Consider the following 19,157-nt stretch of genomic DNA (forward strand, 5'->3'; position numbering starts at 1 on the left):
TTTTTAAGATTTCTTTTTAATGTACACAAAGAATCTATTGCATTTATTCTATTGTCGTCTATAAGAATCTATTGTCATTCTTAAATATTCTTGGTGCTAATCAAATGAAAGTGCGGTTAAAGAAATATTTGAAAACAAGAGAAAATCTGCAGATGCTGGTGATCCAAGCAACACACACAATGATGGGGGAGTTCAGCAGGCCAGGCAGCATCTATGGAAAAGAGCACAGTTGATGTTTCGGGCCGAAAGCCTTAATCAGAACTGGGAAAGAAAGATGAGAAGTCTGTGTGAAGAAGGTGGGGGGGGAGGGGAGGAAGAAGTACAAAGTTGTCAGTGATAGGTGAAACTGGGAGAGGGCAAGGGGATGAAGTAGAGAGCTGGGAAGTCGGTGGTGAAAGAGATGAAGTGCTGGAGGAGGAATCTGATAGGAAAGAACTGAAGGCCATGGAAGAAAGGGAAGGGGAAGAGCACAGGGGGAGGTGATGTGTAGGTAAGGAGATAAGGTGAGAAAGGGAAATGGGAATGGTGAAATGGGGGAAGTCGATTGCCAGAAGTTTGAGAAATTGATGTTCATGCCATCAGGTTGGAAGCTAACCGGACAGAATATAAGGTGTTGATCTTCCAACCTGAGAGTGGCAGTGGAGGAGACCATGGACTGACATGTCGGAATGGGAAGTAGAATTAAAATGGGTGGCCACTGGATCGCCACCCGTGTCACTCCCTTGTCCATTTGTCCCTCCCCACTGATCTTCATCCTGGTGCTTATCCTTGCAAGTGGGACAGGTGCTACACCAGCCCCTACACCTCCTCCCTCCCTACCATTCAGGGCTTCCAGGTGAGCTGCCACTTCAGCTGTGAGTCTGTTGGGGTTGTATACTGTGTCTGGTGCTCCTGGTGTGGCCTCCTGTATATTGGTGAGACCTGATGTAGATTGGGACCGCTTCATCCACCAGAAAAAGCAGGATCTCCCGGTGGCTGCCAACTTCAAATCTACTTCCCATTCCCAGTCCAATGTGTCAGTCCATGGCCTCCTCTACTGCCGCAATGAGGCCACACTCAGGTTGGAGGAGCAACATCTTGTATTTCACCTGGGTAACCTCCAACCTGATGGCATGAACATAGATTTCTCAAGCTACCAGTAATGGCCCATTCTCCCCCCACTTCACCATTCTCCCCCCCACTTCACCATTCTCCCCCCCACTTCACCATTCCCCCCCCCCCCACTTCACCATTCCCATTTCCCTCTCTTACCTGCCCATTACCTCCCTCTGGTGCTCCTCCCCCTTCCCTTTCTTCCATGGTCTTTTGTCATCTCCTATCAGATTTCCCCTTCTTCAGCCAGTTGACCTCTCAGCCCTTTACTTCACCCTATCACCTACTACCTTGTACTTCCCCCTTCCCTCCCCCCACATCATTCTGACTTTTCATCTTTTTTCTCCAGTCCTGATGAAGGGTCTCAGCCTGGAACATCGACTGCACTCTTTTCCATATGTGCTGCCTGGTCTATTGTGTTCTTCCAGAATTTTGCGTGTGTTGCAAAGAAATATTCAACACTAGTAATTCCTCGTCACCATTGCAAATCCAGTTTTTGTTGATGTGAGATTGATTGTATTTTGTCTGTGAGTTTCCTGGGTTCAAATACCAATTGCAGTGAATTCTGGTTAATTGGGACATAATGGGACCAGTGTCTTTTGGCCAGTTAAGTGGCTGCCCCAATTAGCTGAAGTTCCATAGAAATGGCTAAAAGCTGTATAGAAAAAGACTAATTTTAACAGAGTAGCACGTTATGTATTTAAGTAAAATACAGAACAAATTAGAACACTATCAATATACTATAAAACTGTATTAGTTCCTAATAGTTATCGACGGAGGAATTCATCCAGTGTACACTGCCATGTTCTTTGACTGTAAATGAACAAAATCAATGCAAACACCTAGTACAGGTAATGGACTGCCTTCATACAATGCTTTTGACAGTTTTTTCCTCCAAGTCTTCATTTTCATTGCATCATTCAAGATGATTGTTAATATCTTCAAATTGTCGTAGTTCCTAATTTGCTGAAATAGTGAAATAGCTTTGGCTATTTTGATATTTCCAGGTGTGAATGCTTGAAGCTACATTGAGCAAAACAGTTCTGAATTGTTTTACAGCTTATTCCTCACCAACTATCGGTGACAAAATCACTTTTTAAAAAATACAAACACATGCAACTGATGCTATCTTAAAAAATATGTGCATGGTGTAGTGTCCCTAACAGCCGGACAAGTGCACACAATGACTCTAGTTAGAAACTGTTCGGCAACACTCTCCTGTCCCAATTCAGCAGCAGTGTCCCAAATAAACAGAGGGAATCCCAGCTGTTTTCTCCATTACTTCTTGTTCTTTAAGGGTTGCCCCAAATAAGTGGCTGCCCTGATTAACTGCTGGGCCAATTAACCCGAACCCACTGTATTTCAATAATGCGGAAGCACTTGTAAGTGCCACGGTTTGATTTAAACAGGAGTGCTTAATGGAGGACCATTTTTGTTGGGAATTATTCAATTAGTTTGTAGCTAAATCTGTTCCGTTTTTGCATTTAATTTAAAAAGACTATTGTAAAGGAACATGGGAACAGACCCTTTGGCCCATCATATGTGTGCTGACCATGATGCCATGCTTGCACATGGTTGATATAAGGAAGTAAAAATGAACAGAACACTTTAATAGCAAATAGATCAAATTTATAGTTTTGTTTTCTATGTTCTGTATGTTTCATTTGATAATTTTAATACATTCAGTATGGAATTAGAAAGTTCTGTTTAAGTGGAAACTGCAGTATGAAAGTGACACTGATTAAAATAGTCTCATAAACTTGATTCACTGTAAGCTGTTCAGTGCTATTTTCTTGAATCCATTTTGTTACATTTTCCCTCCTGCCCCTCCCAGTTCCTCTACCACACATCACTCTGCCTCTTTCCCTCCTCCCTTACTTAGTTCCATGTTCCACCTTCCCTTTCTAATGATTCTTTGTCACCTCCACCTATCACCCCCCAATGCCACTCACTATCTCTGCACTTTCCTCCCTTACCTAACTCCATCTGCACATCACCCTTCTTCACCTGCTGGTCAGCTCTTGCCCCAAATCTCCCCCTTGCCCTTCTACACTCCCTGTGCATAGTAACCTCCAGTCAGTAAAACCATGAACCGGAGACCTCCAGACATGGTGTGTTAGGGCCAAAATCTGCACCCACCGTGATGGGCAAGCAGACTTTCCACTACAGGTGGCTCGTGTGCCAGTGCGAAAACCTGTATAAATATTTAACTTGCACCTCAGTAACTTAAAGCCTTGAGTGAGATTTTATTTAGCTCTGTTTGGTATGGTCACTTGCAAAAACTAAATGGGTAAACTTCAGTTGCCGGAGGTTTGAAATCAAAATAAATTTTAACAATTGACCTCCTTGTACGTGTAAAGAGAAGGGAAGGGATGTTGCCTGATTTGGGTGTGGACTGTTTGCTAAAGCTGGCAATTCTTAAGAAGAGCTAATGTAATAAGGCTAAACAAAATCAGCCAGAGGGAGGAGAACAACAGGTTTGAAATGTCAGGAATGCAGGCACCAATCGCTGGAGGCACTGCATAAATAGCCAAGCTAGTTTATTGAAAGCAACTGTGAAAACTGAAGGCTGATATAAAGGTTTTCTGCAAAATAGAACAATAGAATATAAAGACACTTATTGCATGGTCTTTGTGTAAGAAAGCAGTGTGGGAAGAGGAGTATATTCTCCTTTGAGAGATGCACCAGCGTGAATACACAGTTTGCTCATTGCACTCTGTGAATACTGTTAATAATTAAATATCTTGGCTCAGTATTAATGTCCAGTGTGCAGGGGCAGTGAGTGAGCAGCACTTGCTATCTACAGGTGCTCACAGACAGGCCATGAACCTTTGTGCAGCATTTTATACTGATCTGAAGTCCAAATCAGCACTGCGCCCAGCACAAGCATCTGGTCGGACCAAACAGTCCACATTCAGGTGCACAGAAGGTTAAACATTAAGCTGTAGTTGGAATTTAATTCAAGGAATTAAATTTGCAATGTGAAATAAATTGAGGGAAAGAAAGAAGGGTTTGAGCAAGAGGGATGGATGAGCCAAATACAGACCATAAGACATAGGAAAATCGAGTCTGGTCTACCACATTCAGTCATGCCTAATCCTTTTTTCTCCTCAGCCCTATTCCCCGGTCTTCACCCCTCACCTTTGATGCCATGTCTAATCACGAACCTATCAATCTTTGCCTTAAATACACCCAACGACCTGGCCTCCACAGCTGCATGTGGTAACAAATTCCACAAATTTACCATCCTCTGGCTAAAGAAATTTCTCTGCATCTCTGTTTCAAATGGATGTCCCTCTATCCTGAGGCTGTGTCCTCTTATCCTAGTCTCCCCCCACCATGGGAAACATCTTTTACACATCTACTTTGTCCAGGCCTTTCAACATTTGACGGGTTTCAATGAGATCCCCCCTCCCATCCCATCCTTCTAAATTTCAGCGAGTACAGACCCAGAGCCATCAAACATTCCTCATATGATAACCCTTTCATTCCTGGAATCAGCCTTGTGAACCTCCTCTGAACACTCTCTAATGCCAGCACATCTTTTCTCAGATGAGGAGCCCAAAACTGTTCATATTACTCAAGGTGAGGCCTCACCAGTGCCTTATAAAGCCTCAGTATCACATCTTTGCTCTTGTGTTCAAGATCTCTTGAAATGAACGCTAACATGGCATTTGCCTTCCTCAGCACCAACTCAACCTCCAAGTTAGCCTTTAGGGTGTTCTGCACAAGGACTCCCAAGTCACTTTGATTCTCAGATTTTTAGATTTTCTCCCTGTTTAGAAAAATAGTCTGTACATTTATTTCTACTACCAAAGTGAGTAGAAATTTTCCAACATTGTATTTCATTTGCCACTTTCTTGCCCATTCTCCTCATCTAAGTCCTTCTATAGCTGATCTGTTTACTCAACAGTACTTGCCCTTCCACCAATTTCCGTATCATCTGCAAACTTGGTAACAAAGCCATCTATTCCAGCATTGAAATCATTGATATACACCAAAAAAAGAAGTGGTCCCAACACCGACCCCTACAGAACGTCACTAGTCACTGGCAGCCAACCAGATAAGGATCCTTTTATTCCCACTCGCTGTCTCCTACCAATCAGCCAATGCTCTAACCACATTAGTAACTTTCCTGTAATACCATGGGCTCTTAACTTGGTAAGCAGCTTCATGTGTGGCACATTGTCAAAGGCCCTTTGAAAGTACAAATATACAACATCCACTGCATCCCCTTTATCTATCCTACTTGTAATCTTCTTAAAGAATTACAACAGGTTTGTCAGGCAAGATTTTCCCTTAAGGAAACCTTGCTGACTTTGACCTATCTTGTCCTGTATCACCAAGAACTCCATAACCTCATCCTTAACAATTGACTCCAATATCTTCCCAACCACTGAGTTCAGGCTAACTGGTCTGTAATTTCCTTTCTGTTGCCTTCCTCCTTTCTCAAAGAGTGGAGTGATATTTACAAGACCTCTGGCACCATGCCAGAGTCCAATGATTTTTGAAAGATCATTGCTAATGCCTCCACTGTCTCTAATGCTATATCTTTCAGAACCCTAGGGTGCAGTTCATCTGGTCCGAGTGACTTATTCAGATTCAGTTTATTGTCATTTATAAACCACATATACACTGCAGTTAAAAAATGTGACAACGTTCTCTGGAATGATATTACAAAAAGGCACAAAACAGACCACTCGAGAAAAAACATAACATTTGGTAATCCCCAATCCAGAGTCCGGAGAGGCTGCTGCGTATCGATATCGCGCTACCGTCTTAGCACATTCCCTGGAAAGGAACTACAAACCCATCAGACAAAACTAAAGCTACAAGACCTACACAAAACAATATAGTTACATATAGTTATAGTTAACATATAGTTTCAACAGTGCAGACAATAACATAATTGATAAAAGACTAACTGACAAAGACCACATAATTATAACACATAGTTTCAACAGTGCAGAGCAATACCATAATCTGATAAAGAGCAGCCCATGGCATGGTTTAAAAGAAAGTCTCAAAGTCCCGACAGCCCATCATCTCACGCAGACGGTAGAAGGAAGAAAAACTCTTCCTGCCATGAACCTCCAGCGCCGCAGCTTGCCGATACAGCAGTTTAGGAGCTCCGACCACAGCCAACTCTGAGTCCATCTGAAAACTTCGAGCCTCCGACCAGCCCTCCGACACCGAGCACCATCTCTGCCGAGCGCTTCGACCCCAGCCCCAGCTGCCAAGCAACAGGCAAAGCCAAGGATTCGGGGCCTTCCTCCCGGAGATTTTTTCGATCGCACAGTAACAGCGGCAGTGAAAAACGCATTTCAAAAGTTTCACCAGATGTTCCTCCGTGCTTCACACGTCCGTCTCCATCAAATCAGGATTGTACATGGCCCCTACTTACAGATAACAGATATTCATTCCTGGAGTGGCCGCTGCGCGCTGCATCGCGCCGCCATCTTGTGTACCCTTACGTCTTTCAGCTTTTTGAGCACCTTCTCCCTTGTAATAGTAACTGCACTCACTTCTTTTCCCTCACTCCTTTCAACATTAGGCATATTGCTATTGTCTTCCACAGTGAAGGTTGATGCAAAATACTCATTTAGTTCATCTGCCATCTCCTTGTCCTCCATTATTATTTCTCCAGCTTCATTTTCTAGTGGCCCTATATCCAATCTCATCTAGAAACATAGAAAACCTACAGCACAATACAGGCTCTTTGACCCACAAAGCTGTGCTGAACCTGTCCTTAGAAATTACCTAGGGTTATCCATAGCCCACTACTTTTCTGAGCTCCATGTACCTGACCAGGAGTCTCTTAAAAGACCCTATCGTGTCTGCCTTCACCACTATTGCCGGCAGCCCATTCCATGTACTCACCATTCTCTGCATAAAAAACTTACCCCTGACATCTCCTCTGTACCTACTTCCAACCACCTTAAAACTGTGCCCTCTCATGCTAGCCATTTCAGCTCTGGGGAAAAGCCTCTGACTATCCACACAATCAATGCCTCTCATCATCTTATACACCTCTATCAGGTCACCTCTCATCCTCTGTCGCTCCAAGGAGAAAAGGCCGAGTTCACTCAACTTATTCTCATAAGGCGTGCTCCCCAATCCAGGCAACATCCTTGTAAATCTCCTCTGCACCCTTTCTGTGGTTTCCACATCCTTCCTGTAGTGAGGTGACTAGAACTGAGCACAGTACTCCAAGTGGGGTCTGACCAGGGTCCTATATCTCTGTTTTATTTTTTACATACTTGAAAAAGCTTTTATTAACCACTTTGACATTGCTAGCTTGCTTTCAAATTTCATCTTTTCCTTCCTAATGATTCTTCTAGTTGTTCTCTGTAGATTTTTAAAAGCTTCCCAATCCTCTGTCTTCCGGCTAATTTTTCTTTAGTTGTATGCCCTCTCTTTTGTTCTGACATTAGCTTTGACTTCCCTTCTCAGCCATGGTTGTACTATTTTACCGTCTGAGTGTTCATTTTTGGAATATATCTCTCCTGCACCTTCCTCATTTTTTCCAGAAACTCAAGCCGTTACTGCTCTGCTGTCATCCCTGTCAGCAGCTCTTTCCAATTTACTTTGGCCAACTCCTCTCTCATACCACTGTCATTTCCTTTACTCCACTGAAATACTGCTACATCAGACTTTACTTTCTTCCTGTCAAATTTCAAGTTGAACTCAATCATATTGTGACCACTGCCTCCTATGGGCTCTTTTATCTTAAGCTCCCTAATCACCTCTGATTTATTACATAGACAATAGACAGTAGGTGCAGCAGTATGCCATTCGGCCCTTCTAGCCAGCACCGCCATTCACTGTGATCATGGCTGATCATACACAATCAGTACCCCGTTCCTGCCCTCTCCCCATATCCCTTGACCCCGCTATCTATAAGAGCTCTATCTAACTCTCACTTGAAAGCATCCAGAGACTTGGCCTCCACTGCCTTCTGGGGCAGAGCATTCCACATATCCACCACTCTCTGGGTGAAAAAGTTTTTCCGCATCTCTGTTCTAAATGGCCTACCCCTTATTCTTAAACTGTGGCCTCTAGTTCTGGACTCACCCATCAGCGGGAACATGCTTCCTGCCTCCAGCGTGTCCAATCCCTTAATAATCTTATATGTTTCAATCAGATCCCCTCTCATCCTTCTAAATTCCAGTGTATACAAGTATATAGCACCTAATCCAGTGTAGCTGATCCCCTAGTAGGATCAATGACAAACTGCTCTAAAAAGCTAACTCTTAGGCATTCAACAAACTCACTCTCTTGAGGTCTATTATCAACCTGATTTTCCCAATCAACCTGCATGTTAAAATCTCCCATGACTATCAGAACATTGCCCTTTATGACATGCCTTTTCTATTTCCTGTTGTGATCTGTGGTCTACATCCCAGCTACTGTTGGAAGGCCTGTATATACCTGTCATCAGGATCCTTTTAGCCTTGCAGTTTTCACAAGGATTCAAGAATCCACAAGGATTCAATATCTTCCAATCCTATATCATTCCTTTCCACTGATTTGATGCCATTCTGTACCAGCAGAGCCACACCAACCCCTCTACCTACCTTCCTCTCCCTCCAATACAGGATATTCAGCTCCCAACTACAACCACCCTTCAGCCATGATTCAGTGATGACCACAATATCATACCTGACAATCTAATAGTTCAACAAGATCATCCACCTCATTTCTTATTCTCTGTGCATTGAGTGCTGTATTTGCTACCCTTTTAGATTTTGCACCCCTAATGCACTGATACTCACCCTGCTGTCTGCAATTTTGTCCTATCATCTGCCTGCCCTTCCGACAGTCTGACTGCACGCTATCCTTGCTTTTTTTTACCATTCATCCTATCCTGAATCATTTCATTCTGGTTCCTACCCTACTGCCAAATTAGATTTAACCCTCCCCAACAGCACTAACAAAACTGCCCAGGAGAATATTGGTCCCTCTCTCATTCAGGTGCAAGCTGTCCCTTTTGTACAGATCAAACCTCCCCCAGAAGAGATCCCAATGATCCAAGAACCTGACGCCCTGCCCCCTGCACCAGTTCCTCAGCCACGCACAAATCTTACAAATCATCCTATTGCTATCCTCACTAGCTTGTGGCACCAGTAGCAATTTAGAAGTTACTATCCTGCAGGTCCTGCATATAATGTAAGAATATGTTTGAGAAAGATCATCAGCATTAATCTTCGGTCTCTCACTGCTGCAGTTGGAGTTGGAGGTTCCCACCTGTTTCAAAAGGGGGGGCTATCATACCAGTGAAGGAGAGCAGGGTCAGCTACCCTAATGTCTTTCATCCCGTAGCACTCGCATCTACAGTGATGAAGTGCTTCAAGAAGTTGTTCATGGCCAGAATGAACTCCTGCCTTGGCAAGGACCTGGACCTGCTGCATTTGCCTATCGCCACAGTACGGTGGATGCAATCTCACTGGCTCTCCACTCAGCCTTGGATCGCCTGATCCTCATGTCAGGCTGCTGTTTTGTTGATTACAGCTCAGTATTCAACACAAATCAGAACTTCAGTTCTCAGTGACAAGCTCCAAAACTTGGGTCTCTGTACCTCCGTCTGCAACTGGATCCTTGACTCTCTCACCAGGAGACCACAGTCTGTGCAGATCAGAAATGACATTTCCTGCTCGTTGACAACTGACACTGACACACGTCAAGGATGTGTGTTTAGCCCATGCTCTGCTTTCCCTAAATCCACGACTGTGAGGCCAGCACAGCTCAAACGCCATCTCTAATTTTGCCAAGAACATGATTGTTGGCAGAATTTTGGATATTGAGGAGAAGGCATACAGGAGTGGTTGAGTGGTGTCACAGCAACTATCTTGTACTCAGTTAGACCAAGGAATTGATTGTAGACATCAGGAAGGGTAAGACGAGGGAACACACACCAATCCTCATCGAGGGATCAGAAGTGGAAAGGACGAGCAGTTTTAAATTCCTGGGTGTCAGTGTCTCTGAGGGTTTATCCTGGGCCCATCAAAGAAGGCACAACCGTGGCTATATTTCATTAGGAGTTTGAGGAGAATTGGTGTGTCACCACTGACACTCGCAAATTTCTACAGATGTGCTGTAGAGACCACCACTGCCTGGTACGGAGAGGTGACTGCGTAGGATCGGAAAAAGCTGCAGCAAGTTATAAACTCAGCCAGCTCCACAGCACCTGGGACACCTTCAAAATGTGATGTCTCAAAAAGGCAGCATCCATCATTAAGGATGCCCATCTCCCAGGACATGCCCTCTTCTCATTGTTACTATCAAGGTGCAAGTACAGGAGCCTGAAGATACAGCTTCTTCCTCTCTGCTATCGGATTTCTGATTTTTTTTCACTATCTTTTTCCACTTCTTGTTTAATTTATTTTTTATATATATACTTATTGTAATTTATGGTTTTTATTACTATGTATTGCAATGTACTGCTGCTGCAAAACAACAAAATTCCTGACACATGCCAGTGATATTAAACCTGAGGGATATTGACCATTTGTAGCCATATGGAATTAGGCGAAGTGGACACACACATTGTGGGCTGAAGAGCGTGTTCTTGTGCTGTACTGTTCTACGTTCTATAGTTAATTGAAGGAACGCGAATCCACTTTTCAGTGCCAAGGAAGTTGCTGGTAAATAAGACTCGTTATCAATTAAAATGACACCTACTGGTTTGGGTAAGCTGTAATTTTTATTTTGGCAAGAACAATGGGCAAATATTACAGACCTGTAGCATTTGTGTATCTAAATAACAAGTCTCTAAGCACATACCCAGGTAGAGAAATTTGTAGCAGAGCTTGTTGAGAAATTATCAAGTTCAAAGTTCTGCATTAACCATGTATTTGTTGGTGCTGGTTTTTGCTGGGAATGATGCTGAGTGCCAATAACCTCTATGTTGCTTCTCAACTCCTGTTTTTTCTAATCCCACAGCTCGGGTTTAATCAGAGTACATCTCATTCCATGTCTTTAAGTGCACTTATTTAAGGAAAGCTGTGCTCTGCAAATTTTCTATCAGTGCAAAACATGATATGAAACATTAATTAATAAATATGCTTGGTCAATATTACAAGCAATGCATTTGGTATAAATCATTGACACAATGGAGCAATAATGCAGTATCTGATTTCCTGAAAGCAGCATTGGTTTTTAATTGTAATCTCACCATTATCTGCCCATACTTATAATATCCTCTAGAGACATCATTTTGATTAAAAAAAAACAACTTTAATCTCTTGGACAATTTAATTTTTCAACTCCAATTAATTTTAATACCACAGGAACAATATTTTGGTAGAGTTGCGTGATTGCTTCACTAAACAAGCTTTGCGATTTAGACGGAGACACAGGAGACTGCAGATGCTGGAATCTGGAACAGGAACAAGCTGTTAGAGGAACTCAGTGAGCTGAGAAGCATCTATAGATGTAGAGGGGTAGTCGAGGTTTTCGGTCACGATTCATCAGTCACCCCTCTGCTTCCACGCATGCCGCCTGGCCACTGAGTTCCCCCCGCAGCTTGTTTTTAGCTTGTAGTTCAGACTGTGTTTACAGAATAAGAGGACAGGCATCATACAAGGTATTGAAGTCTGACTGAATAATGTAACAATCACCAGACATTTGAATAATTTCTACCTCATTGCCTCCTAAGTATGTCTGACCTGGTGAATTGCTATCTGAGACACTGGGCTGATTATTTGGGCTGTTGTTCAAAGTGATTAAGACCTTGTGATGTTAACTATTAAACCTGCTTTGTCTTTACTTCAGGAGCCAGGATGATGATGCCACAAAAAAGAAAGTTAATTTGGTATTTGAGAAAATCCAGACCTTAAAATCGAAGGGTGTTGCCGCTGTGAAAGATCAAAGGGGAAAAAAGGTGAGTAAAGAACATAAATGTTGTGAAGTAGGAGCATCTGCTGGCCATTTAATCCTTTTATCAGTTGCTCGATTGCCATCTTTTTGCTGTTGCCATGAGCTTTGATTCATTTAATATCCCGGAGTCAATTGATCCTTGCCAACAATGAGCTTCTTTGGGACAGAGAATTCCAAAATCCACCATTCAAGATTCAAGATTCAAAAACTTTATTGTCATTCTAACCGTACATCAGCTCTGCAGGGCAGAATGAGACAGCGTTTCCCAGAAGCAGTGCAATCATAACATAACAAACGCAACACTAAATAATAAACATAACAATAAATAGTAAAACACAACGGTCACATGTCAGTTAAAATCAAGTTGTAAGTGCAAGTTAAAAGTGTCCAAGGCAGAGTCAGGGAGAGCAGCTATTTAGCAGTCTGACTGCCTGTGGTTTTAGTTTTGATGCTCCTGTAACGTTTGCCTGATGGCAGAAGAACAAACAGTTCATGGAGAGGGTGTGAGGGGTCTTTAATGATGTACCGTGTCTTCTGGAGGCATCGACTCTGAAAGAGGTCTTGGACAGAAGGTAGGGAGACCCCAATAACCTTCTCTGCTTCCCTAACCACCCTCTGCAAGGCTTTTTTGTCAGCAGCACTGCAGCTGGAGTACCAGGTTGTGATGCAAAAGGTCAGCACACTCTCAACCACGCCTCTGTAGAATGTAGTTAAGATGTTAGTGGGGAGTGATGCTTGTTTAAGCTTGCTCAGAAAGTGCAATCTCTGCTGGGCTCGTTTCACAATCCCAGTGGTGTTCCTGGACCAGGTGAGATTGTCTGAGATCTTCTGCATGAAGTTTTTCCTTCACTCCTGAATGGTCTATCCTTTTGGTTTAATGCTGTGACCTTTGTTCTGAACCTTGTCACTAATGGAGGCATCCTCTCTGCATTTTGTAGTACATTTCATTGAGATCTCCTCTCGCCCTCAGTTCCGTAGACACAGGCCTTGTCTACTCCATGTCTCGTCATTCAGCAAACTGTTCTCCCTGAATTCTGCCAGTAACCATTACTGTACTCTCTCGATGTCAAATATACTTCTCTCTGACTTAAGGAGACAAAAATTGTATGCAATACCCCATCTCTCATCGAGGACACAACTGGCAGCTGAACATCCACAAATACACACTATATTGAAAAGACAGGCAGGTGCTGCAGAGAGGGTGGTGTATCTCTGATGTTTAAAAATGAAATCACACCCTTATGAAGAAGTAACGTCGGATCAAAAGATGTACAATCCTTGTGGGTGGCGCGAAGAAACGGCAAAGGTAAAGAGACCCTGATGGGAGTTATATGCAGGTCTCCAAATGATTGCCAGGATGTGGGGTACAAATGAGAAGAGGAGATGGAAAAGGCATGTCAAAAGGACAATGTTATGATAGTCATGGGAGATTTCAATATGGATGCAGACTGAAAAATCCGGTTAACGCGTGATCCCAGGAGAGGAATTTGTAGAGTGCCAACAAGATGGCTTCTTAGAGCAGCTTGTTGTGAAGCCTGCTAAGCAGAAGGCAATTCTGAATTGGATGTTGTACAATAAACCAGATTTGATTTAGCATCAATCCTGTAGTCTGGGAGGAGAAAACTAAAATCGAACATTGTCAGCATAACAGTTGGGTAAAGATAAATACAGAAGTATGAAAGAGGAACTGGCCAAGGTTGGTTAAAAGGGGTCCCTAGCAAGGATGATGGGAGAGCAGCAGTTTCTTGGAGTAATTTAGAAAAATAAGCTTATTAGAGCATAAAGCCCTTTGTGAGTGTTGATGGTGAGAAACACTTTGGACTTTTCTGCCATCTTCATCTGCAAGTAGGCCTCAGCTAAGTTCATTTTGCTGAAATATTTTCCTCCAGAAGGATTTTCAAAAATATCCTTTGTCCTGGGCAGAAGGATTGGTCTATTGGTCTACTTTCAGCACTGGGTTGATGGTGACTTTCATCCAGCCTCCATGCGATCTAGCTCACTGACCACTTTACCACGGATGGTATAAGGAACCAGATGGGCTTTGTAAAATTTAGGCGTGGCATTTATCTTTCATATTATTCTACTCATGATGTGCTTGAGTTTTTCAATGCTGTCCTTGAACACTGCTGTGGCATCACCCAGTGCTTTTCTTAATTTGCTTTCAGTTGACTCTATTGCAGGGGATGTGGCATGCAAATGGTGGATGGATCTCTAAGTTGTAGTTGCCTCAGGCAATCACAGCCTCACAATGCTGGCACCCTCTGTTTTTATCACATGAAAGCCCTATTTGGCTTGCTGGTTGGGAATGGGATGCACAAGGTGACCTGTTACTTTACATCTCCAACCCAGAGAAATCCATCCCTGCAATAATATCACTACTCGCTTAGTTTAGTAGTTTTTCTGGTTATAAATTGAATCTTACTAAGAGTGAGCTTTTCCCATTAAATATGCAAGTTCCAATCAATAGACAATCACCATTCAGACTGGTTACTGATTACTTATTTGGGTGTTAAAATTACTAAGAAGCATAAGGATCTATTTAAAGTTAATGTTTTACCCTTAATTGATTATGTTTAACAGCTGCTTACTAAATGGTCCCCATTGCCCTTATCATTGATTGGTAGAATTAATGCTATTAAGATGATTATTTAACCTAAATTTCTGTATCTATTTCAGGCGGTATCAATTTTCATTTCTAAAACCTTTTTTGATATTATTGATTCTAAAATTTCTTCATATATATGGCAGAATAAAAATCCTAGGTTAAATAAGTATTTACAGAAATCAAAAAAGGATGGTGGTTTGGCAATGCCGAACTTAAGATTCTATGACTGGGCAATTAATATTCGATATTTAACATTCTGGACACAAGATCTGGATGAAATGCTGTGTCCCATTCCAGTTTAATTAATTTGCCCTTCGCTTCTGGTGTTAGCCATATTGCTTGTTTATTATTAGTTTTCACTTTGTAAGTCTCAAGGCTACCCAGTCCCGTGTCACTATCTTTTTAGCTTTTTTTCTTCCCTGCGTAGTCCATTTAATTTTGTCTGCCTGACATGCTCTTTGTGTGTGTCCTACTTCGTTGCTTTATCTGCAAGCGTCACCTTTAATCCTGTATTTGTCTGAGTCCCTGCCACATGGTAATACAATCTGTTTAGCCAGGCAGGTTACTGTTTAGACATTGCAATTCTGTTCACACTCACTTCCGTTCCTGACGGCAACTCAGTTGTGCCTCTGACTGCTGTGTCCATTGATACAGCTATTTCTACTGTTCTTTTAAATCTAAGTTGTGTTTCAGTTAGGAGTGATTTTTAAAAAATGTTTTCTTGTAAGATTCCACAAACTAAATGATCTCTCAGTGCATCATTAAAGCCTTCACTGAACTGACAATACTTAGACCATCTCTTCAATTCAGCCACATAGCTGAAATGGTCTCCCCTTCCTTTTGATTCTGCTTATGAAACCCAAAACATTCTGCAATCGACAATGCTTTTGGTTCTAAATGTTCCTGTATTACTTTCACAATATCAGCAAAGTTCATTTCAGCTGGTTTGGTTGGAGCAGTCAGACCTCTAAGGAAACTATTTGCCTTTAAACCCAAGGCACTCAGCAAAATTGGCACTTACTTCTCATTGGCTATTTCATTTGGTTCTAAGTACAGCTCAATTCACTGAGTGTGTGTATATATTATGTGTGTATGTATGTGTATATATATCCAGTTATCTCTCGTGCAATTGAACGTGTCTATCTTTCTGATGTTGCTAGGCATTTCTGCTCTTTTCATTTATGATTATTATCGCCAGTACTCACTGTCTATGAACCTGTGATTTCTTTTGTTTTCTCCCTTTTTAAAAACTTGAATGTCTTTCTCCTCTTGCGACGAAAAACATATTTGCTGCGATTTAAAAAAAAAACTCTGCTGTGTCTCTGTGCTTCAACAGGTAGGTGGTCCTGTCAGGTTTGTTTAAAACTTTCTCATCGACCACTTATGTTTTGTAACTACAAAACATAAAAGAGGCGGGAGTCTGGAATGCGTGTACTTTAGTTTCGTTTTTACTTTAAACAAGGCATACATATATGATATGGTGGTGTAGTGACGTAGGCCATTTATGTATCTATACATATAATCCACAATGTGTTATGTCAACAACAAGAATACTTAATCAAAAATATATTCACTCTATTAATCAAATGTTACTGAAGTCTTAGATACATAGCAGTAATGGTCTGAGCATTAATAAACAAATACAGTTTCATATATAGTTATACAAACATTAATGCTCAAACATGTGGCTGCTTGGAAGTTCTGCTTATGTGGAATTTCAGAAGCTTTTGAAACTAGCATCAAACTTGTAAGGAATGTCAATGTCTGGATTAGTTATTGATAAACCTTGTGATGGTCTCTTCCGAGAAGCAGTACACCCTGCACATATAATATTTGGAGATCTCTGGTGTTTGTCATACAGTGATGCCAAGTGTTTACCACAAATGGGTCTTTGTTTGAAATTCAGAGCTTAAATATTCAAACATTCCAAAATATGCAAATAATACAGAATAATTTGGAAAATAGTAATAAGACACAAGGCACCCCGATCTTGAGGTGCTTTCTTTGAATGTGGTAACTTACTGAAACCCATAATTTGCCACAGGAACTAGAAGGTAAGGCTAAGGAAGTGAATGTTTCATTTGTTCAACCTAAAACAACAGGAGTAAAGGCAGAAGGTGTCCGTCTTTATATTTGACTATGTTGTGCATAGGGAGTTCCACGCAGTAAAACAGTTGTGATTAAAGAGATCAAACTTTAACTTGTCCCAGACTCAATTAAAAGTCATTTATGCCTTTGATCAGAATGCTTATTCAAACATGAGTGATAGAGAAATTTATAATTTTGAGAAAATAACAAATGTATTACTGTTGATTACCATTTGCTTTCAGGATGACATTTCATCAGAATTCCAAGTCCTATTGGAACAGAAGAATGAGCTTGAAAAGAATGCAGTTGCGATTGAGAAGAAAGCAGAAGAGCTGCAAAGGAAACTGGATGAAGTGACAAAGGTATTGTGAGTGACTCGTGGATTTATGCTGCGTTGCTGCTGGCATCAAAGACATTGACTGACAACCAGTTCCTGTGTTTTAGATACAACAGAATGACAGAGAACAAAAGGATCGGACTAAAGACAATCTCAGGAACCTACAGCGGGAAATGGAAGAGAACATAGAAGAAAATAATTGTTTGCGAGAGCAGCTAGCAAAAAGTGATAAAGAGCTTCGAAATCAGCTTGAGGAGTAAGTAGACAAGTTTGGATTCCTGAGTGCAGGTTCAAAGTAGAATAAATACATACTTACATGGTGATTATTTAAAAATAAAACTACTAACCAGTGAAATAAATTATAATATTATATAATCCTTAAGGGGAGGAATAAACAGTTGGCGTTTCAAGCCAAGATCTTTAATTGGCCCTGCTGAATTCCTCCAGCATTTTGTGTGTGTTGTTCTAGATTTTGCAGCATCTGCAGTCAGAATCAGGTTTAATATCACTGGCACATGATATGAAATGTGTTGTTTTGTGGTGGCAGTACATTGCAATACATAATGATGTAAAAAAAATATAGATTACAGTAAGAAACAGTTTTTAAATTAAATTAAATATGTAGGGCAAAAAGAGGTTGAAAATATTGAGGTGACGTACATGGGTTCATTGCCCATTCAGAAATTGGATGGTGGAGGGGAAGAATCTGTTCCAAAATGTAAAGTCTTTAGGCTCTTGTACTACGTCTTTGATGGTAGCAGAATACACACCTTGTGTGATGGGGGGGGGGGGCATCCTTAAAGATAGATGCCACCTTTTTGAAGCATCACCTTTTAAAGATGGCCTCTATGGTGGAGAGGCTAGTGCCAGTGATAGAGCTGGCTGAGCTTGCAACTTTCTAAATCTTCTTTCGATCCTGTGCAGTGGCCCCTCCGAATCAGGCAGTGATGCAACCAGTCAGAATGCTCCCTGCTGTACATCTGTAGACATTTGTGAGTGTCCTTGATGTCATACCAGGTCTCATCAAACTCCTGATGAAGCATAGCCACTGTCCTGACGAAGGGTCTCAGCCCGAAACGTCGACAGTGCTTCTCCTTATAGATGCTGCCTGGCCTGCTGTGTCCCACCAGCATTTTGTGTGTGTTGTTTGAATTTCCAGCATCTGCAGATTTCCTTGTGTTCACTGTCTTGCCGTCTTTTTAGTTGCATCAATGTGTTGGGCCCAGGATAGATCTTCAGAGATATTAACACCCAGGAACTTGAAACTGACCACCCTTTTCACTGCTGACCCCTTGATGAGGACTGTTGTGTGTTCCCTCAACTTCCCCTTCCTGAAGTTCATGATCAGTTCCTTGGTCTTACTGATCGATGTTGACTGCATGGTTGTTGTTGTGACATCACTCAGTCAGCTGATACACTGTATCTCAGTTCTGTACACCACCATCATCTCCACCTGAAATTCTCCCAACAACAGTGTCAACAGCAAATTTATAGATCTGTGTGTTTCCTTGACTTCCCTTTCCGGAAGTCCATAATCAATTCCTTGGTCTTACTGAGAATGAGTACAAGAGACTACTCAACCAGTTGATCTCTTGTCTTTCTGATACTCTGGAATTAATGTGAACAGAATGATCTGTTTAAACATTAATTTAGTGCTTAGCGTTGACTCAAAATATAAAGTTCTGGACTGTGCAGTTGTAATAGCTATCACACTTTCAGCATTCACCATCATTTCATATTATGGTTCGCAGGAATCCAGAGGTAACTGTCATTAATTCTCTGCTCTGCATATGCACTATCATCTCCAAAAAGCAAACTATGCTTTTGCAATTTTTGGAAACAATCTGCCAGATGTTAAATTTTTTTGCATTTTTTGCTACAACAAGTGTATGGGACATTGGAAAAAATGTTGAATTTCCCCATGGGGATGAATAAAGTATCTATCTATCTATCTATCTATCTATCTATCTATGAGATGCAACAGAGGATTTAATGGTAAACAAGTTATACTTCCTACATAGGAATCTTATTGGTCCTAAAAAGCACATGGAATTTGTATTTAATTGCAATTTGTTAAGATGGCTATTTCAAAGTTTTGTGGTAAATTGCCTAAAAGAATTTCATATTTTGATGTTAATCCAATCTTAAGTGTTTCTA

General features: G+C 41.5%; 1 protein-coding gene across 4 annotated transcripts in view; it reads left to right on the forward strand.

The window, feature by feature from the left end:
- cgnl1 (cingulin-like 1) overlaps positions 1-19,157 on the forward strand; it is a 214,784-nt gene that overhangs the window by 57,512 nt on the left and 138,115 nt on the right. For all 4 annotated transcript variants that reach the window (XM_073032901.1, XM_073032900.1, XM_073032898.1 and 1 more), the window contains exons 4-6: positions 11,866-11,974; positions 16,906-17,025; positions 17,108-17,256. In XM_073032901.1, coding sequence (XP_072889002.1) covers positions 11,866-11,974; positions 16,906-17,025; positions 17,108-17,256 — 378 coding nt within the window. The remainder of the gene's footprint in view (positions 1-11,865; positions 11,975-16,905; positions 17,026-17,107; positions 17,257-19,157) is intronic.

Source organism: Hemitrygon akajei, chromosome 30, assembly GCF_048418815.1.
Source record: "Hemitrygon akajei chromosome 30, sHemAka1.3, whole genome shotgun sequence".
In the NCBI taxonomy this organism is placed as follows: Eukaryota; Metazoa; Chordata; class Chondrichthyes; order Myliobatiformes; family Dasyatidae; genus Hemitrygon; species Hemitrygon akajei.